Source organism: Drosophila willistoni (assembly GCF_018902025.1).
Source record: "Drosophila willistoni isolate 14030-0811.24 chromosome 2R unlocalized genomic scaffold, UCI_dwil_1.1 Seg167, whole genome shotgun sequence".
In the NCBI taxonomy this organism is placed as follows: Eukaryota; Metazoa; Arthropoda; class Insecta; order Diptera; family Drosophilidae; genus Drosophila; species Drosophila willistoni.
The window spans coordinates 377,399-397,758 of NW_025814050.1; the positions used below are offsets into that span (position 1 = coordinate 377,399).

Genomic DNA, 20,360 nt, shown 5'->3' on the forward strand with positions numbered 1-20,360 from the left:
TACATCAATATTAGTAAATAAATGAATGAATGAATGAATTTGGATCATATCGCGGTACACCCATGGTTAAAACCATGGTTTCTGTATTTGCTGTCCATTGTGAAATCCCTATTTGCATTCGATAAATAAAATGAAATTAAAATTCTTTTGTTGTACTTTCCCCACGTTTTTTTGTTATTGGCGGATTTTCGTTAACAGATACAAATCCGTTTTATTTATTTTTTGTATTTTGTTTTCAAAAATGTTGGTTTTTTATCTCACCCTACTTCATCTCTTTTCGACTCAGTCGGCTTTTGCCAATAGCCAAAACTGTGGCTGAAAGCCCTCCAAAATTATTGCGTTCATTAAATTTTAAACAAAAGTGATTAGATTTTATATTGGAAACGAGGGTCAGAGAGAAAGAGTAACCGAGCGATAATTGTTAGGTACAGTTGTACTCATTATTTATTTAAAACAATTGCAAAACTTTTTTTTTGTTTTTTGCATTGCGTTGCATTGCATCGCATTTAGTTGTTTCCTTATTTATTAGCTGTATTTTTTATTTCTATTATTGTGCTCTAATATATCAAAGGATGGGATCATCAATGGTTTGTTTTGAAATCGTGTAATTTATTCATTTTTCGTATTCTTCTAATACATTTATTTGTCAGTTTTAATTAATTTTATGTTCGGCCCTTCGATATAAAATAGAAACTATGTATGTTTATTCTGTAAACAAATGAAGCTTTTTATTACATAATTCATTCAATGCCAGCATAAGTTAAATTATTCTTAAATTTATTTAAACGCACCAGGCTTTGAAGTTTCTGTTTGGAGTCTAAGGCGTTTTCTTAAAAAAATGGCTTCCAAGCTGTTTGAGAACTTCAATACGACAAATGAAACAAATCCTTATTTTGAACCGCACTTAAATTTCGCTCAGCCTATCTTACCAGTAAGCAAATTTCAAAGACAAATTTCGTCTATTAACATTTAAACATATATCAGGACACCTGCAGCAAGATCGGAACGTTGCCCGCAAAAGAGCGTTGTCGATATGCTAAATCCGAAGTCTGTTCACAACAAAATTACATATTTGCATACACTACTTTCTTTTTTTGCGTTTTCGATTCGAATGATCTATCGCGATATGTCGGATTTGGCCTTTTGACTGGCATTTGTATTCTTCAATTTTGGGTGGTGGTCGTAACGGCGAATCAGTTGTGAGTTGGATTATTAAATGCTCTTTATTCACATTTTCTTATCTCTACAACAATATACAGCTTTGTACCTGCTATAACAGAAGTAAGCAAGGTCCTGAAAATGAATGAGTTTGTGGCTGGTGTGACCATATTGGCACTAGGAAATGGAGTTTCCGACTATGTTATTTCTTTAGTAGGTATTGAAGGTGAGACCCGTCAAATATACACGGATTGTATAACCGAGAGTCTATTTGGCTGTGTTTTTATGTCCTCGTTTGTGATTTGGGTCTGTCCGTTCGCCAACGAACCCTACTATTTCTTAAGAGATGTTGGCTTCGTGCTATTTTATGTGCAATATGTGGATTATTGTATGGAGGTCAATGTTGGGAATGTAAGCATTTTAATGGCGTTGTCTATTGTGTGCGTCTATCTTATTTACATTGTGGTGGTTATTGTGGATCAGTATCTGCTGGTGCGGCAAAAAAACGGTAAATTGGCCTTAGGATGTATTGATGATGCATTAAAATCCATTTATTTTCCTAACATAGATTTGCGGAGCCGCATGATGTCGCGGGAGTCAACTGATGACTCAAATACGCAAGTTAGCCATTTTGAAAAAAGAAACTTCTCCTTTGCACACTACAAGTCCATGTGGGATATAACACTCAATTACGAATACCAATCTCCAAATAAAAAGCTCTGGAAGCAGCTTTTTGCAGTTCTGGATACCCTGGATCGGGATGCCTTCTCCAAATCGTCTCACATATTAAAGATGTGGGCATTGGCAAAGGTGATACCACTGATTGCTCTACGCTTGCTGATACCGCCAGTTAACCTAAAGGAGAGATGGTCAAAGCTATTATGTTCGCTGCAGTGTGTTATTATACCTTCTGTGATTACCTTTGGGTTCAGTGCGTCCCCGCATATTCGATATTTCGCCATGGATTAAGACTTCCTTCAATTTCTTTTCAGCGTCATGGGAAGTGCGGATTTTTGGAATTCCCGTGGTCGCAGTGGTGATCATTTTGTGCATACCAGTGGCACTTTGGGCTTTCCACCATTCGCGCACTGACGCCATCCCCAGTTGGTACAAGTACATGATATTTTTGAACATACTTAGCAGTACTTTTGTTCTGTATGTGACTGTGCGTGAAATTGTTGCTACGGTGGAAACTCTGGGACTAGCACTACATCGTAGCAACTCGTTTGTGGGCTCCACTTTCTTTACGTGGGGCACTGGTATAGTCGACCTTTTGACTAATATGGAGATGTCCCGCAAGGGATTCCCAAGAATGGCCTTTAGCGCGTGCATCGGGGCGACCTCATTAAGTTAGTGCTTTGCGGATATTCTCGTCCTGGTTTAATTTTCTTGTTTATTTTTGGCAGGCATTTGTGCTTCCATTGGCGCCCCACTCCTATACAAGTCCATTGTTTCAAAAACAGGATCCTCTGAAGTAAGCATTGCAGTTCTATAATTCAAGGTGCTAGTTTCTCTTTATTCACAGACCACTGAGGGCTCCATTGGAAAAAATTGCACGATTATCCTAATCGTTTTTCTAGTTGTATTTATTATCTATGGTGTTACCACAAATTTTATGATGCGACGTACTGCCGCTATAATGGGAATGACACTATATGGACTATTTGTAGTATTTGCCGTTGCTAGTGAGTTCGACCTTCTCCATGCTTGGGGAACGGATCATAGTCTAGAACGTAATCGATTTCAAGAGAACTACTTTGATTAATTTCAATATTCCGTGAACATATTTTTGTACTTTCGGGTCGACTATCACCATTAATATCACAGGTACTCCCTATGTAAACTTTAAACTTTATTTAATACTCAGGAGAATGAGGCCTGTAGTGTGTTTTTTTAAAATTTTTCAAAATGTGACGCAGTTTGCACGGACAAAACGGAAGTCTTTTTGGGAACCATTTGCATAAGAAAGGATTTCAGCGAAACTAGAGATAATTTTAACGTAAAAAAAATGTTTAATGATCATTCTTGATTGGTATATTGAAAATATTTTTGTTTCGTATACAAAACATTCATATTTTGCTTTAGAAAAATATTGTAAATTTTTTCGCACGGACATGTCGAACGGACATTTTTTTCCATCGGGGTAATACAGCTAAGTTTTGTCAGAAAATCAAATATATTCAGGTTTTTTCATTACACTTTGTTGCGAAATAGCAAAAGCAACATTAAGAACAGAAGATAAAGCAAAGAGATGAAACTAGCCGACTATCATCTTAGTGTATACACACAATACTTCATCTGCTTTATGTCTCCTCAGTTCAGTTCACTTTAAGCGACGAGAGCGTACAATTGAAAAGAATTCATTAAAGGACAACTCATATATATTTAAACATAAAACCACCGTCTTATTTTGTAATATAATATTATTAACTGCCTGCTACATAATTCAATACACTTAAATCTAAAGCAGTTACAAATTGCTCAAGTATTGTACCTACTAATATTTAAAATTAAACAAACAAAAATGAATTCGCACATACCGTGTCGAACGGACAGAATTTAAAAACTTTTGATAATTCAATAAACTAATTTTTTCCTATTTTTTTTTTTTCAATTTATAGTTGAAAACTATATTTGCTCCCAACTTTTCAACTTCTCTTGATCTCTGAGTCTCTTGATTTTTGGCACAATGTGAACTTATCCTCTTTTTCGGTGTCGAACAGAAATTATAGAAGTGGGCAAAGAAAATTCGAAAATTTACAAATTATGCGGTTTGCATTAGAATCTCGACTTTTTTTTAAATTGATTGTAAAGTGAGAAACATTTTTTGGTGAACTTTTTACCCTTTAAAAGCTTACCTACAAAAGATAGATAATAAAGGAAAAAGGTTATTAAGAGTACTCAAATAAAAAAAAATTATTTTATCACTTTGCATTCTATTTGCTCATTACGGTAAACTAATATATTCTCAAAATATATAAAATATTAAAATTCAAACATTTTTTGATAAGAATTTACAAAAAAAAAAATATCGAAGAAGCTCACTTCGGCTATGCCGAAGTTTATATACCCTTGCAGTCCTTAACAATAATAGTTTTACATTTTGAAACAGGGATTGAAAATGCTATGCTACGTCGGAGTTTTTTTTTTTGCTCCCGCTACTGATTTTGAAGGGCTACGTAGCATAGCAGAGAGCACAAACGAAAAACGATTGCTCTTCTGCTCTGCTCCGTAGCATACATCGTCGGAGCACAGAGCAATAGCAAGAGCAAAAAATTTTCGATACGCTATTTTTAGTTGTAGCAATAGCACAAGCATTAAAAGCGAGATGAGAGCGGAGCAAACAAAATAAATTTTTGTGCTACTGCTACGGAGCATTTCCTTTTCTGTTGCTCTCGTAGCAATTTCGTAGTCGCTCTCATAACAACTTCGTAGTCGCTCTCATAGTAGATCTGTACTAGAGGTGGGCATGGGCCGAAATGTTACATCCAACCCAACCCAGCCCATGGGCTAAAAATTTCACCCGCACCCGAAAGCTAAAAAAAATTTGGACATTCAGAGGAAACTGTAATTCCACAAACTAGGAGCACAACAGTGGCATCACTCCAGACTTGATCCTTGGACTTTCACCTTGCGAAATACATTAATGCCTATCGCCAAGCAACTGTGAATGTAGGCGCCAAATCCAAGAATCACAAGCATTGGCTGACTCATGTTACCCAGCGATCGTGGCCACTGCTAATATTGCAGATGCATCCGCTATACCCTCTTGTCCATCTTAACTTGCATGTTGGATTTATCTCTGTTGTGCTCTCTGCTATGCTACGTAGCCCTTCGAAATCAGAGCAGTAGCAGGAGCAGAGCAATATTTTTATTGAAATTGCTGCTATGTAGCAGCAAATGCAAACACTGTTTTGAAATTGCTTTCCCTGCAACTCAATTCATCAATACACAAACAAAACTTTATAACTCTTTTTACTACAATTTTTTCTTTCATCATTCCCTAAGCAAAGCACGGCACGCATACACATACAGTTCAAGGAGAGTTGCCTCTGTGTGTGTATGCATGTGCTCTGTTGAGTTGATGATGACGCTTGAACCGATTTATATCGACTGTAACTTGTGTTCTATTTATCCGATCAGATTCAAATTTTGGGATCTGAGGTTTTATATCCAATACTATCAACTTCGTAAATTTCTTGGGGATACTTCAACTTTTATGAAAGTGTTTCTTCCAAAGCTTTATGATGTAGTGGTCCGATCCTGATGATTTTCATACTTTATTTTTCCCGGGTAATAAAAAGCCTCCAAAAAAAATTTCATCCCGATAGCTCTTAAGATGGCTGAGTAAAACGCATACGCACAGACGGACGGACAGACGGTCAGGCGGACAGACGGACAGACGGACATGGCTATATCGACTCAGCTTCTCATGCTGATCAAGAATATATATACTTTATCGAAAACGTGTCCTTCTGTGCGTTACAAACATCTGACCAATTTTATAATACCCTCTGCAAGGGTATAAAAACACAGCTTCAAGATGGTTTAATTTTTTGCTCTTTTTCCTCGAGTTCATAAGACAAAATACTGTTCGGAATACAATATTCAATACCGTACACATGGCTAAAATTTTATAAATATATACAAAAAACATCATCGATGGTGAAATATAAGTATGTATTAAAATATGTGTTCGTTGCTTCATAGGACCAGACAGGCAAATAGTTTAGGCATCAACAATATGGTATGATTATTGTGAAAATCCTGCTCATTTGTGATGCATGTGGAATGATCTTTGTAAGATTGAGCCGGCTAAAACGCAATTTAAAAGGTTGAAAAGCTTGACGGATACATTCTTACACCAAAGCCCCATAATACAGGTATAGATTGTACAACTGGGTTTGACAGGCACTTCTGTTATAATTATTTTCGAGGTTTTCGAACACTGCGGCACCGTTTACTGTTCTAGAATGTCATTTTATCTATATCGACTTGGTGGACCATTAAACATCGAAATCAGAAACAACAGCGAAGCATATAAAATAAAATGAAATTAGCTTCCTTTGTTGCATTTGACAATTTGAATAAAATTAATATAAATTTACGCCCATTTTTAATTAATAAATGTCAAATACTTGGCGTATAGATATTTATTTGTAAATTTATTTGTCTGATTTGTATTTTTTCTAGTTGCGCTTTATGCACGGCTGTCCCGCTGAATATTAAAATGAATAAAGTTGGGAAGAGCGGCGATAACAAATTCTACGGTGAGGATGGTGATGAACCCGCAGACTGGCGCCTGTATAAAAATACGCTGCTTTTGCAGGAGCAATCAAACCAATGTAAAAAGAATAGCGGAAGTATACTTTGGACTCTCGCAGCGGAAACGGAAGTCAATATTAGTAGGCAAAAATGAATTTCACAATTCCAAAACAATTCACATTAAGCAAAACGTAATTTTTGACAACACCAGCAGCAACAATGAACGAAAAACCATGCAATTATTAATGGCCAAAAGCTTTCATAATTCTTGCCTTTAGTAGAAATTTTTTATAGAAATTTTATTTATATGGATGAAATCAGGAAATCAATTTGAAAATTTATGACCTAGAGGCACACGATTTAGCGTTGTGGTTAAAGGTAGATAAATGAAAATTGCTTTCGATTAGTGGTAAAATTGCAAATATGAAAGTGCAGCTATACAACGGCACAGTAATAGACATTATCACAAAATCATAAAATTTCGAAATCGATCAGTTTTTTCAATAGGAAAACATACAGTCTGATTGAACTTGTCTGCCATATACTGCTGTTTGTCATCCTTGTCAACTGATCTCTAAAGAGATAAAAGGATAAGATGATAAAAAAACTCACGATGCCAAGCTTTGTCAAAAAAGGAAAGTTGCTTTTGAACCCTTCAGCAATTAACCAAACCCAACAAGCAGTTAAACAATCTTTTGCCGATAGAGGTCGAGTAATGAAATCGCTTTGATTGATTATGATTATTATTTTTCAATTGACGACTGCGATAGGAAGACCACTACGTGGCTTTCAACTTTGTCAGTTTCGAATTAAAAAAAGTACATACATATGTATATAAAAAATACAACACAAGCGATAAGAAAGTAACTAAAAGCAAGTAAGTGTCAGGCCCAAAGTTATAAATTACAGCGGGCTAAGAATTTCATATTACGTTCTTGGGTGCAAAATTTGTGGCTGGCAAGTGTCAAACAAACCATCAGAGTGAGACTTATCATTCGCTCATAAAAATGTCAAAACTATCAAACTGACATTGAATGATGACAGCCACAGAAAAAGCGAAAGAGGAATGTGGCAAGAGAGCATGTGAGGATAGAGTGACATACGCTTGGGTTTCATGTGGCAGGATGTCAATGCTAAATGCTTTTCGTCTCCTCCACTTGTCGCACATTCACATTGCCATCAAGTTGACTGATTTCATTTCTTCCTTTTTTTTTGTGAACTGCATTCATCCAGCCATCCATCTATCCATCAATTGAGTGAGTCAGAGAGTGGCTCTTGAAGTCATCATCAGCATAAACCATGAACATGATTCATGGCTTCGATTGAATTTTGATTGACAATATCGCAAGCATTTAAAGTGTCTGTTTCCCTTTTTCCGAGTTCTATAAGTTCCTTCCCTTTTTGTAGGGGCATTCAATATGAAAATATGAAGGCTTTTGCCAAGTGATTTTAAAATCGCTTTACATTTGACAGATGAGCATTTGATTGATTTTGCTGGCACTAAATACTTATACTTATGCGTTTATTATTGAACTTAAATTAAAAGGCATTGCATTAGTTGTTGGGTTTATCTATTTATAAATATACCTTTATCCACCACGACCAGCTTGGCACACAACAATTAGCGATAAGATCATTTTCAACTCTTATCGTTAATATTATGTACCTCCTTTTGTTGACATTGATTCAAACAATTTATGATCCCTTTCAGCCAGCAACAGTCAACCATTGTTTATATGTCTGACCCTATCAATTTGCCCCAAATCAAAACCATTTGAGTGATTACCTGTATGCCCAATTTGGGATTTATACTAGTCGTAGTCATTCTCGAAATCATAGTTTCATGAATTTTACAATCGCCTTAGGAGTCATAGAAATCAAATTCTGTTGGAGCTGTTGGTTGATAAGAAGACATATAAAACATTACATTTAAATACATTTAAATTACTTAGGGGTGTAGGAGTTATGTTTTAAAGCCGAAAAAACACTTTTTTAAACATTTTTTTGTGAAGATATGAATAATCTGAGACTATTTGTTTTATATACATGTTCTCAATTGACATTTAAAGTATCTTTGGTAAAATTTTGAATTGTATATATGTATATATATACATATATATATATATATCGATCCGTGGCAGCGCATCTACTGAGGTTCTATGAAAAAACAGGATGAACACGATGCTGGGTTACATGATCATCTGGACAAAAACAATTGCTTTTAAGAGCTAAACGAGACAAAGAGTTTTTTTTCGAAAATTTTCTTCTTTTTTTTTACAGGGTTTCAAAGTCTAAGTTTTGTTTTCTGCCAATTTTTTTTTTTTTTTTTTTTTTTACTAATTTTTAATGATAAACAATTATAAAATAAACCTGAGGGTTTCAAGATTCAAGTTTTTTTTTACTCTTTCCCTACCTTAAAAGTCTAATGTTTGGGAAAGAATGGCTTACATTTTTAGCATAGGGAATAACGAAGTTTTTGAACAAAATCAAAGGTATACAAATATCAAACAAGTTAGCTTCGGTTGTGCCGATTCTCCTCTTCACCTATTTTGGCTATATGATATAGTGGTGCGATCCTGACGATTTTCATACTTTATCTTACCCGGGTTATATGTAAGTAGCTCAAATATGAGCTTAAACCTAAATTAACTTAAGAGTTGATTTGCACAGACGGACATGGCTATATCGACTATACATATATACTTTATGGGGTCGGAAACGTCTCCTTCTGTGCGTTACAAACATCTGACCATTTTTATAAAACCTTCTTCTAGGGTAGAAAAACGCTTCGTCACAGCCTGTAGAAATTTTGTGAAAAATTTATGTTGTTTTCCCGCTCTCCGACTGTGAAAATTCCGTTTATGTTATCATTTTACTTATACCGGGTCTTACAGAAATCGATAACAACCTGAAACCAACCAACAAGCAAATGTAGGGTGTCACACAACCGTCGTTTGACAGTTTTAAAATCTCACATTTGGATGATATTGCGCTTCAATCGATATCAATGGAATAAAGTACTGCTGAAATAAGCTTTGTTTTGGATCGAAATGCATTTAAGCAATCGCTCAAAATGTGTATTCTTATGTTAAATTTATTGTTTTACGGAAACGTCATTGGAAAAAAATGAAGCAGCGGTCGTTTTTGCACAAAGCGCGATTACCAACCTGCTGGAACTACTATGTTTCTATAGAAATAATGAAGTAAGTAAGTCGTCTCGCCGACTTCGGTATACCATCCACCAGGCGAACAAATACCAAATGAACAAACACCAAATGTATGTCTATTAAATTCGCTTTACATGTCTCACTCGCTCTTGCTCACTCTCACAACTCCTACAGCCAACTCCGCCGTTATGGACCGCCTAGTAAAACTCGTTTATACGTATATCTTCCATATCCGATATTCGATTTTAGTAAAATTTGGTAAGTGGGCGTGGCAAAAATTTTAAATATTACTAATCTGCACGCATACCAAACAAATCTTCATGCCAAATTTGGTGGTTCTAGCTTTGTTGGTTTTCGAGAAAATTAGTTTTATTTAATTTTCGGGGGCGGAATTGGGCGTGGCAATATCTTTAAAAAAGCTAAGTCTGCGCGTGTACTAATATTCTTTGAGAAAATCAGTTTTATGTAATTTGCGGTGGCGTATTTATTTTTGCATTGCGCTACTCTATTGTCTTGAGGAATTATCGAAAAAGCTGCTACCGCTAATCGTTTCTGTTAGTTTGCCAATCGGTACCAGTGAGTCCAAAAACAGTTTTTAAAATGAAAAGTCCTTGATTTCTGTTACACCAAAATTTGGTAGATTTCAAAAACAAACTGCCTCCACATCTCTAGAGATTTCTGTGACACCCCTTATAGTTTTGAACACACGAACTTCTTAAGTAATGGCCAATCAGTTGAAGCGATACAAAATTTTTTTGTTAACCTTACTCCCCATCCTTAAAAGATATTTAACAAGTTTTGAGTATTTAATGCAAATCAACAAAATTAAACCAAAGATCTTTTAATTCTTATATAAAAGTGGGAAAAAATCATTGTCGCCTCACAAGAAAGAAGATAATATGAGATATAAATTAAAGTAAATATATTACAATTTATTGAATTATAATATTACAGCAACAACTTATTTTTACTTTGAGGCAAATTTCATAAAGTGGGGTCTTTAACTAGACATAAATGTGCACACTTTTCCGATAGTATGGATAAATTTTTTGTTTCCGGAGTGTGTAGTCATTTTTAATCCCGGTTACCATACAAAAGTTTACCTTTTTAAATTCACTGTGACAACTGGAAAACTTCAAAAATTCAGTGGCAAAACCCAATCTTGCGCTTGTTAATGGCTTTTTTTATACATACACATTTACTTTGCTATATATGTACATACATATGTAGGCACTTACATATATATAATACATATACGATATTATTTTATAAGGTAAACAAAAAGGAATCGCGTCGAACTTGATGTACACTGCAATGGTTATATTTAAAAAGTTTGAAAGCAACATTCAAATTTTGAAGTATCCCAAGTAAAACTTATTATACTAGCATAATTGAATAATATTTAATATAGGCATATGTATGCGTGTATGTACATTTTATATCGTACTTACAATCATAGAAATTAATTATTTTATTAAAAAGAAGAATAAAAATAATATAAAATAAATAAATAATAATAAAATAAAATAAAATAAAATTTAAACTATCGACTAAAATGTATGTCAAAATTTTATAACCTGCTAGGGTAGATTGTATCAAAATAAGGGAAACACACACCCCTGGCATACTGAGACGAGAGATCACGTTCTGAACTCATTTCAATTTACTCGCTGCTGTCAACGGAGGTCGAGCCTGCTGACCTGACAATCCACACCAATCAGTGAGAAATGCGTTTATTTTAGGACATTTTGCATTAATTGAAAGCGAGTTGCTCTGAACAAACCGAATGGTTTTTAATTATTTTTTTAATTTATAATTTGCGAGTGTTTAAGTGATTGTGCGCGTGTGTGTAAATGCGCGCTGATGCATATAGAGATGTACGTAAATAAATTTTAAAATATTTGTTTCTTGTTTTTGTGCCATATATTTTAATTTTAATTCAATTTTATGTGCCCCATCACTGTAGGCTCCGAAACTGTATTCTCAACAACGTCATATGCATGTATGTATAAACTGTTCGTTACCACCCTGCTTCGACCAGACCTTTTTGGATTTGGAACGTGAATTCTAATTCATTTTTACGAAGAACTCGGAAAATATATTGTGGGATGCAAGGACAAAGATTGACTTATTCATTTGTGATTTCCTTTTTGTCTCAAAAAACAACTAATCAGGGGTGTCATAGAAATCTCTTGAGATTTTGAGACAGTTTGTTTTTGAAATCTACCAAATGAAATGTTGGTGTCACAGAAATCAAGGATATTTCATTTTTGGAATTATTTTTGGGCTCACAATTACCGATAGCGTCTATTACTAAAGCCAATAGAGTATGCGAAATTTGTGAACGACAGCATGCAGACCAGACGTCTGAAAAGATGTGACCCACTTGACTTGGCGATTCCACCCCCACTTCATGAGTCCCTTCGATAATATTTGCTTATAGTCTACTTAGGAAAAAATGCGAAAAAAGAATAACAAACCAGAGGGCCGGGGCTAACTTCGACCGCGTCAAAGTTTGTATAGCCTTGCAACTTTTTTGGTAACTCTTTCCTTACCTATAGCCATCAAAGTGGAAAAACGTTTAAGCTAAAAGGGCTAATGTGTCCGAAAGAACGGCCTACAATCTTAGCATAGGAAATAACGAAGATATTGATCAAAGTCACTGTTTTCCACCGATCGATCCTATGGGAGATATATGATATAGCTACCCGATCCTTATCAAATTTGGCACAGTCATTAACAAATATATTAAACTAACAAATGTTTAATTTGAAAGCAATCGCGTCAAAAGTAACGAAGTTATTGACAAAAGTCACTGTTTTCGAAAGATCGTTCCTATGGGAGCTATATGATATAGTCACCCGATCTTGATCAAATTTGGCATAGTCGCTTATATATATAATTTACTTAACAATATTAAATTTCATGATAATAGCTCAGAAAATAACGAAGTTATTAAGAAAAGTCACTGTTCGTGACTTTGCCAATTGTATGGAAGCTATATGATATAGTGATCCGATCCGGCTGAATCCGAGATATACAACGCCTGCAGTATATACAAGCCTACATGCAAAATTTCAGCTCTGTAGCTCTTTCGGTCTAGGAGGAGTTTGCGTTGATCCAGACGGACGGACGGACAGACGGACATGGCTATTTGAACTTGTCTCGTCGTGCTGATCAAGAATATATATACTTTATATTGTCTGAAATGCTTCCTTTTATGCGTTGCACACTTCTGACCAAAATTAATATACCCGTTTTGCAAGGGTATACAAATTTCATCCCGATAGCTCTTAAGATGGCTGAGTAAAACGCATGCGCACCGACGGACAGACTGACCGACGGACATGGCTATATCATCTTCTCATGCTGTTCAAGAAAATATATACTTAATGGGGTCGAAAACGTCTGCTTCTCTGCGTTACTAACATCTGACCAATTTTATAATACCCTCTGCAAGGGTATAAAAAAATTGGGTGCTAATTTAGAGCAAAGCCTACTTTCTTTATTATCTAAATACTTACGCTTATTTATGGAGCCTTTGAAAAGAATTGAGCGGTGGCGAGAATAATTTGTTATTATGTACATTTGCAGGTGTTGATGCTTCTTTTTTTGGCGGGCCGCTATTAGTACAGAGTTGCCCAATTAGTTAATTTTTTCTATAGAAACCTACTACGAGTGGTAGTAGGCGATTACGTTAAACAATAAATTTAATTCGATATTCGATTCAAAAACACTCAAAGTTTATTCAATTCATATTTCCATAGAAGCGCAATATTATCCAAATGTTGGAGTAAAAAGTAACCAGATTTTAAAACTGTCAAACGACAATTTATGTATACATATATCTACGACACCCTACAATCGATTGTAATCGGTGTTGACTTGGTTTCAAGTCATCGATTTCTGTGACACCCTTGATAAAGGTTTTCCCCATAAGGAAGGCGTTGACCGTTGGCTGTTTGCGGCGCTAGGGTGCCTATGTGATTGTAAGAAAGTGTATATAGTCTTGATCAGCATCAACAGCAGAGTCGATCTAGCCACGTCCGTCAGTCTTTCCGTCCGTATTAACACATAGTTCTCCGGAGGACCACCAATTGTGGTACGTAGACTCCCCTAGTACCTACGGTGATCAAGTTTATTTCACATTTTTGCCACGGCCTCTTTCGCCTCTCTAAATTTAATTTGAAGCATCGCATGCCGTAGTTATCGCGACGTATTACTTAATTTCGTATTTGTGGTTAGTTACCCTAGACTTTGCATATTATTTGTAATCGCGGAATTTATGATTAAATGTGACAGTAAAATTAAAATATCACCAACAGATACCAAAATGGCAAACTGCAAATGCAATGTGCTTAGCCAATTCCAACAAAAACAATAATGGAATCAGCAACTAAATTCATTTGGATTTGCAGAAATTAGCATTAAAATATTATAAATATTTAGACAAAATATTACATTTTTTCTCTTTATTTTTTCTCTTGATGGCCCAATTTTCGGCTTAAAACAAAGAGCATAAATGCTACAGCAAAAAAAATAATAATAAATAAATAAAATGAAGTATGTACGTCATTGCGCAGACTTCGTTATACCATGCACTGAATGAACACTTATCATATTTCACCACCTTTTCCAAGAATCGTTTGTTGGGTAAAACGAAATCGAACAAATCTCAGTCCTTGAGATCTAGGTATTCATTCAGACAGACAACAGACAGGCATGGCTAGATCAACTAAGCTGCTGGATGCTTTTTGTCGTGGGAAACGACTTTTTTCCGCCTGATACATACATTTGTATGAGTTTAATATACCAGCCCCACGGGTGTGTGGTATAAACAAACAAAACCACAGAAATTATTCTGGTGTTTGGAGTTTTGGGGAATTTCGGGGAAGGCTTTAGCAATAACTACAAGCAATAATATGACAAATATTCTGGTTGTGCAGAAGTTTGTATACCCTTGCTAGTTTTTTAATTTTAGCGCCATATCTTTAAAGGCCTAGGATGAGTTTGCTTTGATCCAAGTAGACATACATACGTATAACAGCTCGTCTCGTTGTATTAATCAGGACTATCCGCGTCTGACCAATACGACTATATCTTTTTTACAAACACGCAATTCCCAAAAATTCCCTAATTGAGGGTCATGTCCTGTGCACATACGTTTGTATGTACTCTGCGTGTTTGAGGACAAATAGTTATGTATTTATAAGCATCAACTGCAGTAAATACGACAACACAGCTAATGACAAAAACAAAAAAAAAACAAATGAAGTAAGTAAGTCGTCTCGCCGACTTGGGTATACCATACACCAGATGAAACAAATATTTAAAATTTCGAAAACCAAATGTATGTCTATTTAATTGTTTAATTGTTAACATGCCTCATACCATATGCTATCTCGCTCACTCTACAAACACACGAGCACTCTAGCTCCGCCACTAGCCAACGGCCAATTCTGCCAATTTGTATGTTTCTAGTCCGATTTCAATCAAATTTGGTAATTTGATAGAAATAGATAAGATTTATTAGTCTGCCAAATTTGATCGCGATGCTCAAAAAATTGCAAGGGCCAATCGGTTTTTTCTAAATTATGGAGGCGGAAGTGGGCGTGGCAAAATTTTAAAATATATGTATTCTGCGCGCATACTAAGCCAATATACATACTAAAGTTGGTGACTTTAGCTCTGTTAGTTTTCGAGAAAATCAGTTTTGTTTAATTTTCGGGGGCGGAAATGGGCGTGGCAAAATTTTTAAATTGTCAATATCTGCGCGTCTATTAAGCTAGCTTACATACCAAATTTAATGTCGGTAGGTTTCATAGTTTTTAAGAAAATCTGTTTTTTGTAAATTCCGGGGGCGGAAGGGGGCGTAGCAAAAATTTGAAACAAACTCGATAACTGTACATACTACACGAGACTGCATACCAAATTTGGCGGCTCTAGCTCTTATAGTCTCCGAGATCTAGGTGTTCATACGGACGGACGGACGGACGGACGGACGGGCAGACGGACATGGCTAGATCGACTCGGTTGTTGATCAAGAATATATATACTTTGTGGGGTCGGAGATGCTTCCTTCTGCCTGTTACATACATTTTGGCGACTTTAATATACCATTTCACCCTATGGGTGTATGGTATAAAAATAGACCTAACGATTATGCTGCTAACAATGACCATTTACATATACCAACAGTAATTATAATAAAATGTCGAAAATAAAATTTAAATTAATATAGAAAGCCGATTATGAAACGCTGCTTATACAAATACTCGTACACAATACTAAACTAGCAAAAGCAATTACAACGGCAAAAACAAAAGTTAAAAGTGGCCAATCACATAAATCAACAATGGGTGCAGAACCAAAAGATTAAAAAAAGGAACTAAAATAAAAACGAAAAACAAAAACCGAGTTGCAACAAGCTTTTTTTAATTTTTGTATTCTCTCTCTATTTTCTGTATCGGTAAGGTCAATGCGTATACGTATAAAAGTTTTAAAACATATTTTATAATATACCTACCTATATATGTATATATTATTAATTAAAAAAGATTAAGTCTTGTCCGTCTAATAATAGGACGCAAAGACCTGGAGTTAAACCTTTGTAATCTCTTGCAGAGAGTATTAGAAAGTTGGTCAGATGTTTGTAATACATATTCTTGATCAGCATGAGAAGCTGAGTTGATATAGGCATCTTCGTATGTTATAGGAATGAAACTTTAAGCTATTCATTACCTGGGTGAGATGATAAAATATGAAAATCGCCCTGATCAGCCCACTATATCTTGCTATACGAAAAATCGTAGAAGTTGTGAGTATCTTTAAAAATTTATTAGTGAGTTTTTAATGTGAAACAAATTTACAATGTCAATGGGATCGAATAATAAGAATACAAGTTATAGTCATTGGCACCAGACTAATACGTAAGAACACAAACTCAAACAGGCGCGATGCTGCACTGAGGAGCCTCTGCCCGGATAGCGTTGCAACCATCTAGGCTCTTTTTGTTTTATATGAATGATGCAAATTACGTCGTAGAGATTTTTGGAAAATAATAAAATGACATCCTTAACGGCATGTGTTAGTCATGAGATCATTAAAACGTTGTTTTAAATGTTATAAATTACAAGGAAATAGCAAATGGTGCAAAATTTGCCGAATATGCATCGAAAACAGCTAAATTTTTGACTGAATTGTATCCGCAAAAAAACTTACCCCAACGATACATAGCATTAATAAATATATAGGTATATATGTATTATATTGTATTCATCGGTTGTGGTTCTTATTTCTTGCGCCCCCGATCAATTAATGTTAATTTCCCTTTTGCGGTATTAAATTTATCATGACGTAATCAAATAAATGTACATACATACGTCCGTCCAACCAATTAGCGAATTAGGTAGCTTAGGACGAGATACAATTTTTGTATCTAGATCACTGGCCTTGTGGCTGAGCAATATGTATGTCAATGGGAAGAATAGAAGACTAGAACTGCGTTACATATGTAACTTTAAATACAAAACCTCAAAGAGGCTAACTTCGGCTATGCGGAAGTTTAGTGCAACCCTTAGCCATAATTTTCTTTTGCCATCCCTGGAATTTAAGAATATACTCAGTTATACAAGATTCGCATTAAAGTTGTCAGACGATAGAGAAGTTTGCAAAACTGTTAATTTGGTTGTTTCGTTCAAAGGTTGGTATGCCACAAAAGACATCGTCTTCTTGCCTGCTTCAATCCGATCTTTATAATCTACAGAGTTGGTGGACAACCTATTAAATCTTACCGTTTGTATACCACACATCCATAGGGTGATATGGTATATTAAAGTCGCCATAATTTATGTAATAAGCAGAACGAAGCTTCTTCGACCCCATAAAGTATATATATTTTTGATTAGCATCAACAGCCGAGTCGATCGAGCCTTGTACGCCTGTCCGTCCGTCCGTCTGCCGGTATGAACACCTAGATCTCGGAGACTATAAAAGCTAGAGCCACCAAATTTGGTGTATAGACTCGTGTAGTATGTTTATTTTAAATTTTAAACAAAAGTGTTTTTCTCAAAAACTATTCTAGCTATATTTGGTATATAAACTCTATTCTATTTTGCATACTTTAATTTGATATTAATATTTAGCAACATACCAAATTCTATCCAAATCTAACAAAAAATAGCCAAGTTAAACCTCAAAACGTTTTTCCATAAGGCCGGAGTTGACCGTTGGCTGGTGGCGACGCTGGATACTGAGATATGCATAAAAGGATTTGTTATTATACATTTGAAATATATTTAAAATATATTTGTTTTACTGGTGCATGGCATTTAAAATATATTTGTTTTACTGGTGCATGGCATACCAAAGTCGGCGAGACGACTTGCTTACTTAATTTTTGAATATTAATCAAATAATTTATAATTTTCTTGTCATTTCAGTTTTCTATGCTGGAGATAAGTTACAAAAACACGAATTTATACTAATGTGAATAGACCATTACAAATTTACAACATTGCAGTAATGGTTGAGGCAAACACAGATATGAAGCTTGATCCGTACGCAAGCACTGCCGCGATATCAATTCCTTCGTTTGAACCCCTAACGGTAGAGTCAGACACTTCGCATTTCTCACAGACTCCAATGCGCATAACATCCGAAATGATCTACAATCTGGACTGCGAAGCATTGCGTCCATTGGATGAGGCAGAGAATAATCTGTCGGGACAGTCAGTTGATGTCCAGAACGAAAGCCAAGAATCTAGGACTTACTCACCACAATTAATGATTTTGTATGAAACAGGCGACATCAATAGTGCTCTGCGGATCTTAATTGATTCCCTGCATGATCCATTTAATGCAACAGCAGTGGCTACTGTTCTTATTGAGGAGGGAATAAGGCAAGAGTTTGAGCAACGTGTAATTGCTCAAATGCGTACCCTGACAGATGCTGTTTCCGAGCACCCGGCTTATATGAGAATGTTACAGCGATTAAAGGAGTTAAATGTGAATACTATAGTGGCTGAAGAGAACGAGATGGTTCCTCCGATGGCTTCGCCTGTTTTGGTGTGCGATTGCACACATGATGTGCTTGGCCTTGGCGTAACCGATGGTCCCACTGGGGCCATTACCATGCACACCTTTAGCTCCACCATGCAAGCCATTGAAATCTACCAAAGGGACACAGTTCCATACGTGTCGTCTTGCATTTGGAATGAAACTCTTGAGGGGTCGTATGAATTGGTGGCTTCGATCAACTGTAAGGTTTTCTTCATCAATTGCAATAAGGTCGACTTGTCACCTATATCCAGATCGCTTAAGGCAGATGATACATTTGTGGTTGTAGCTAACGGATTTCATTATGAAACTTTGCGCATCTACGAACAGCCCAAAGTGATTATATTTCCAATCAGACACCAGATTGTGAATAAGCCAGACGAGAAAAAAGACGACATCGGCTCGACCATATCTTTTTTGGAGGAATAACGATTTTAAAGCCCAAAATATTCTTTCAATAAAAATTTGTGCAGTTATTTTTAGATGTTTATGTTAATTGACATTGATGATAAGCTCTCGAAGATGATGACACCTGTCAACGGCCATAACACTTGGGTAATAATATATCTTTGGTTTCTTTTTTAGGTCTTGTTAACGAGTCCACATTATGTAAAAACAAGGCGCAGTTGCAAAACAAGTTCCCAGATATGACTAAACGACACACTGAACAAGAAGAAAGGAGAAGCAGATGGAACAAGTTAACTGTGTAATTTCATCCCGCGCATAAGTCTGATTAATGCGATGCGAAGAGAAATTCGCATAGTTCTCATTATTCTCAAATATTAAGTGAGCACAATGAGCGCTATGTCTATTCACCGCGATGGGGAGCTTATTGGTCTAAATCGTCATCTTGGAAACTTTTGTTGTATACGCAATATGCGTATGCCAAGATAACCCAAACATTTACGATGTAACAGCTCGGAATTTACGATCGCGCGACATCCACAATATCGCCTCTTGCCTCAGCTGACCAATAAAACGAACAGTTTATTGTGTGACTGACGCCAACGCTAAAATGTCAATTAAGTCAGAGCCAAAAATAAACGCAGCCGACTCGTCAATACAATTATCAGTTATTGTTATTTTCCCTTTTTTACCAAAAGTTATTTAGCATAAGTCCCGCAAGTATCGCATCCAAATATGGATGCCTTCAAGAGCTTTAATTCTGATTGCAGTTGCTCACACTCTCACGTCTTCGTCAACATCCATGGCCTCATCATCCTCTTGTTCTATCCCTGCCTCCATCTATTCACAATATTTCATCCTTGTTTTAATTTTATAATGAAAATATCGTTGGAATTATATATCAAAATGACCGTAAAATGTCTGGACTAAGCTGACTGACATTGATGTTGACATTGACAAGCAGCACCGGGTGTGGGATTTGAAATGTTTCTGGCATTGTCGTATTGAAACTCTTACTTGCCACATAAAATTAAAATAGTTTAAAAAGTTAGTGAAATTCAATATGATTTCTCTTGTGTTTTATCCCTTCTAAATTTTAAAATATATTCTATATATTTACATACATTAATCTTGATGGGATATTTTCATTCTTAAATTATTTGTTATTAAGCGAACATCGCATTTCTCTGGTGGCCAAAAAATGTGATTTTGTTTTAATATCGCATTTTACGAGAAACTTAATTGTAAAATTTTCAATTTGGTTCAGTTAAGAAAGTGAACTTCATTGACCAAGTCTCGTATCTTTTG

General features: G+C 35.6%; 2 protein-coding genes across 3 annotated transcripts; both read left to right on the top strand.

Moving 5' to 3' along the window:
• The first annotated feature begins 777 nt into the window (after positions 1 to 777).
• Positions 778 to 3,041, top strand: LOC6646763 (mitochondrial sodium/calcium exchanger protein). 2 transcript variants are annotated; one of them, XM_023178196.2, is made up of 8 exons: positions 778 to 931; positions 985 to 1,199; positions 1,260 to 1,569; positions 1,642 to 1,666; positions 1,727 to 2,089; positions 2,151 to 2,507; positions 2,565 to 2,632; positions 2,684 to 3,041. In XM_023178196.2, exons 1-8 carry the CDS (start codon positions 839 to 841, stop codon positions 2,921 to 2,923), a joined length of 1,671 nt encoding a protein of 556 aa, XP_023033964.2. In that variant the 5' UTR covers positions 778 to 838; the 3' UTR covers positions 2,924 to 3,041. The 2 variants fall into 2 exon arrangements, with proteins under 2 accessions (XP_023033964.2, XP_046866807.1); XM_047010851.1 differs by having other exon boundaries at positions 779 to 931; positions 1,260 to 1,666.
• Positions 3,042 to 18,012: 14,971 nt separating this feature from the next.
• On the top strand, positions 18,013 to 19,123 carry LOC6646764. Its single transcript, XM_002069328.3, has one exon. It carries the CDS (start codon positions 18,114 to 18,116, stop codon positions 19,074 to 19,076), a length of 963 nt encoding a protein of 320 aa, XP_002069364.2. The 5' UTR covers positions 18,013 to 18,113; the 3' UTR covers positions 19,077 to 19,123.
• Positions 19,124 to 20,360: the final 1,237 nt, after the last annotated feature.

Excerpts from the sequence above, each read along its gene's own strand:
- LOC6646764 (XM_002069328.3), top strand. The coding sequence starts at position 18,114 with ATGGTTGAGGCAAACACAGATATGAAGCTTGATCCGTACGCAAGCACT.
- LOC6646763 (XM_047010851.1), top strand. The coding sequence starts at position 839 with ATGGCTTCCAAGCTGTTTGAGAACTTCAATACGACAAATGAAACAAAT. Across the intron at positions 2,090-2,150 it reads TGTGATTACCTTTGGGTTCA|CGTCATGGGAAGTGCGGATT; the intron begins GTGCGTCCCCGC and ends ATTTCTTTTCAG. Across the intron at positions 2,508-2,564 it reads CATCGGGGCGACCTCATTAA|GCATTTGTGCTTCCATTGGC; the intron begins GTTAGTGCTTTG and ends TATTTTTGGCAG.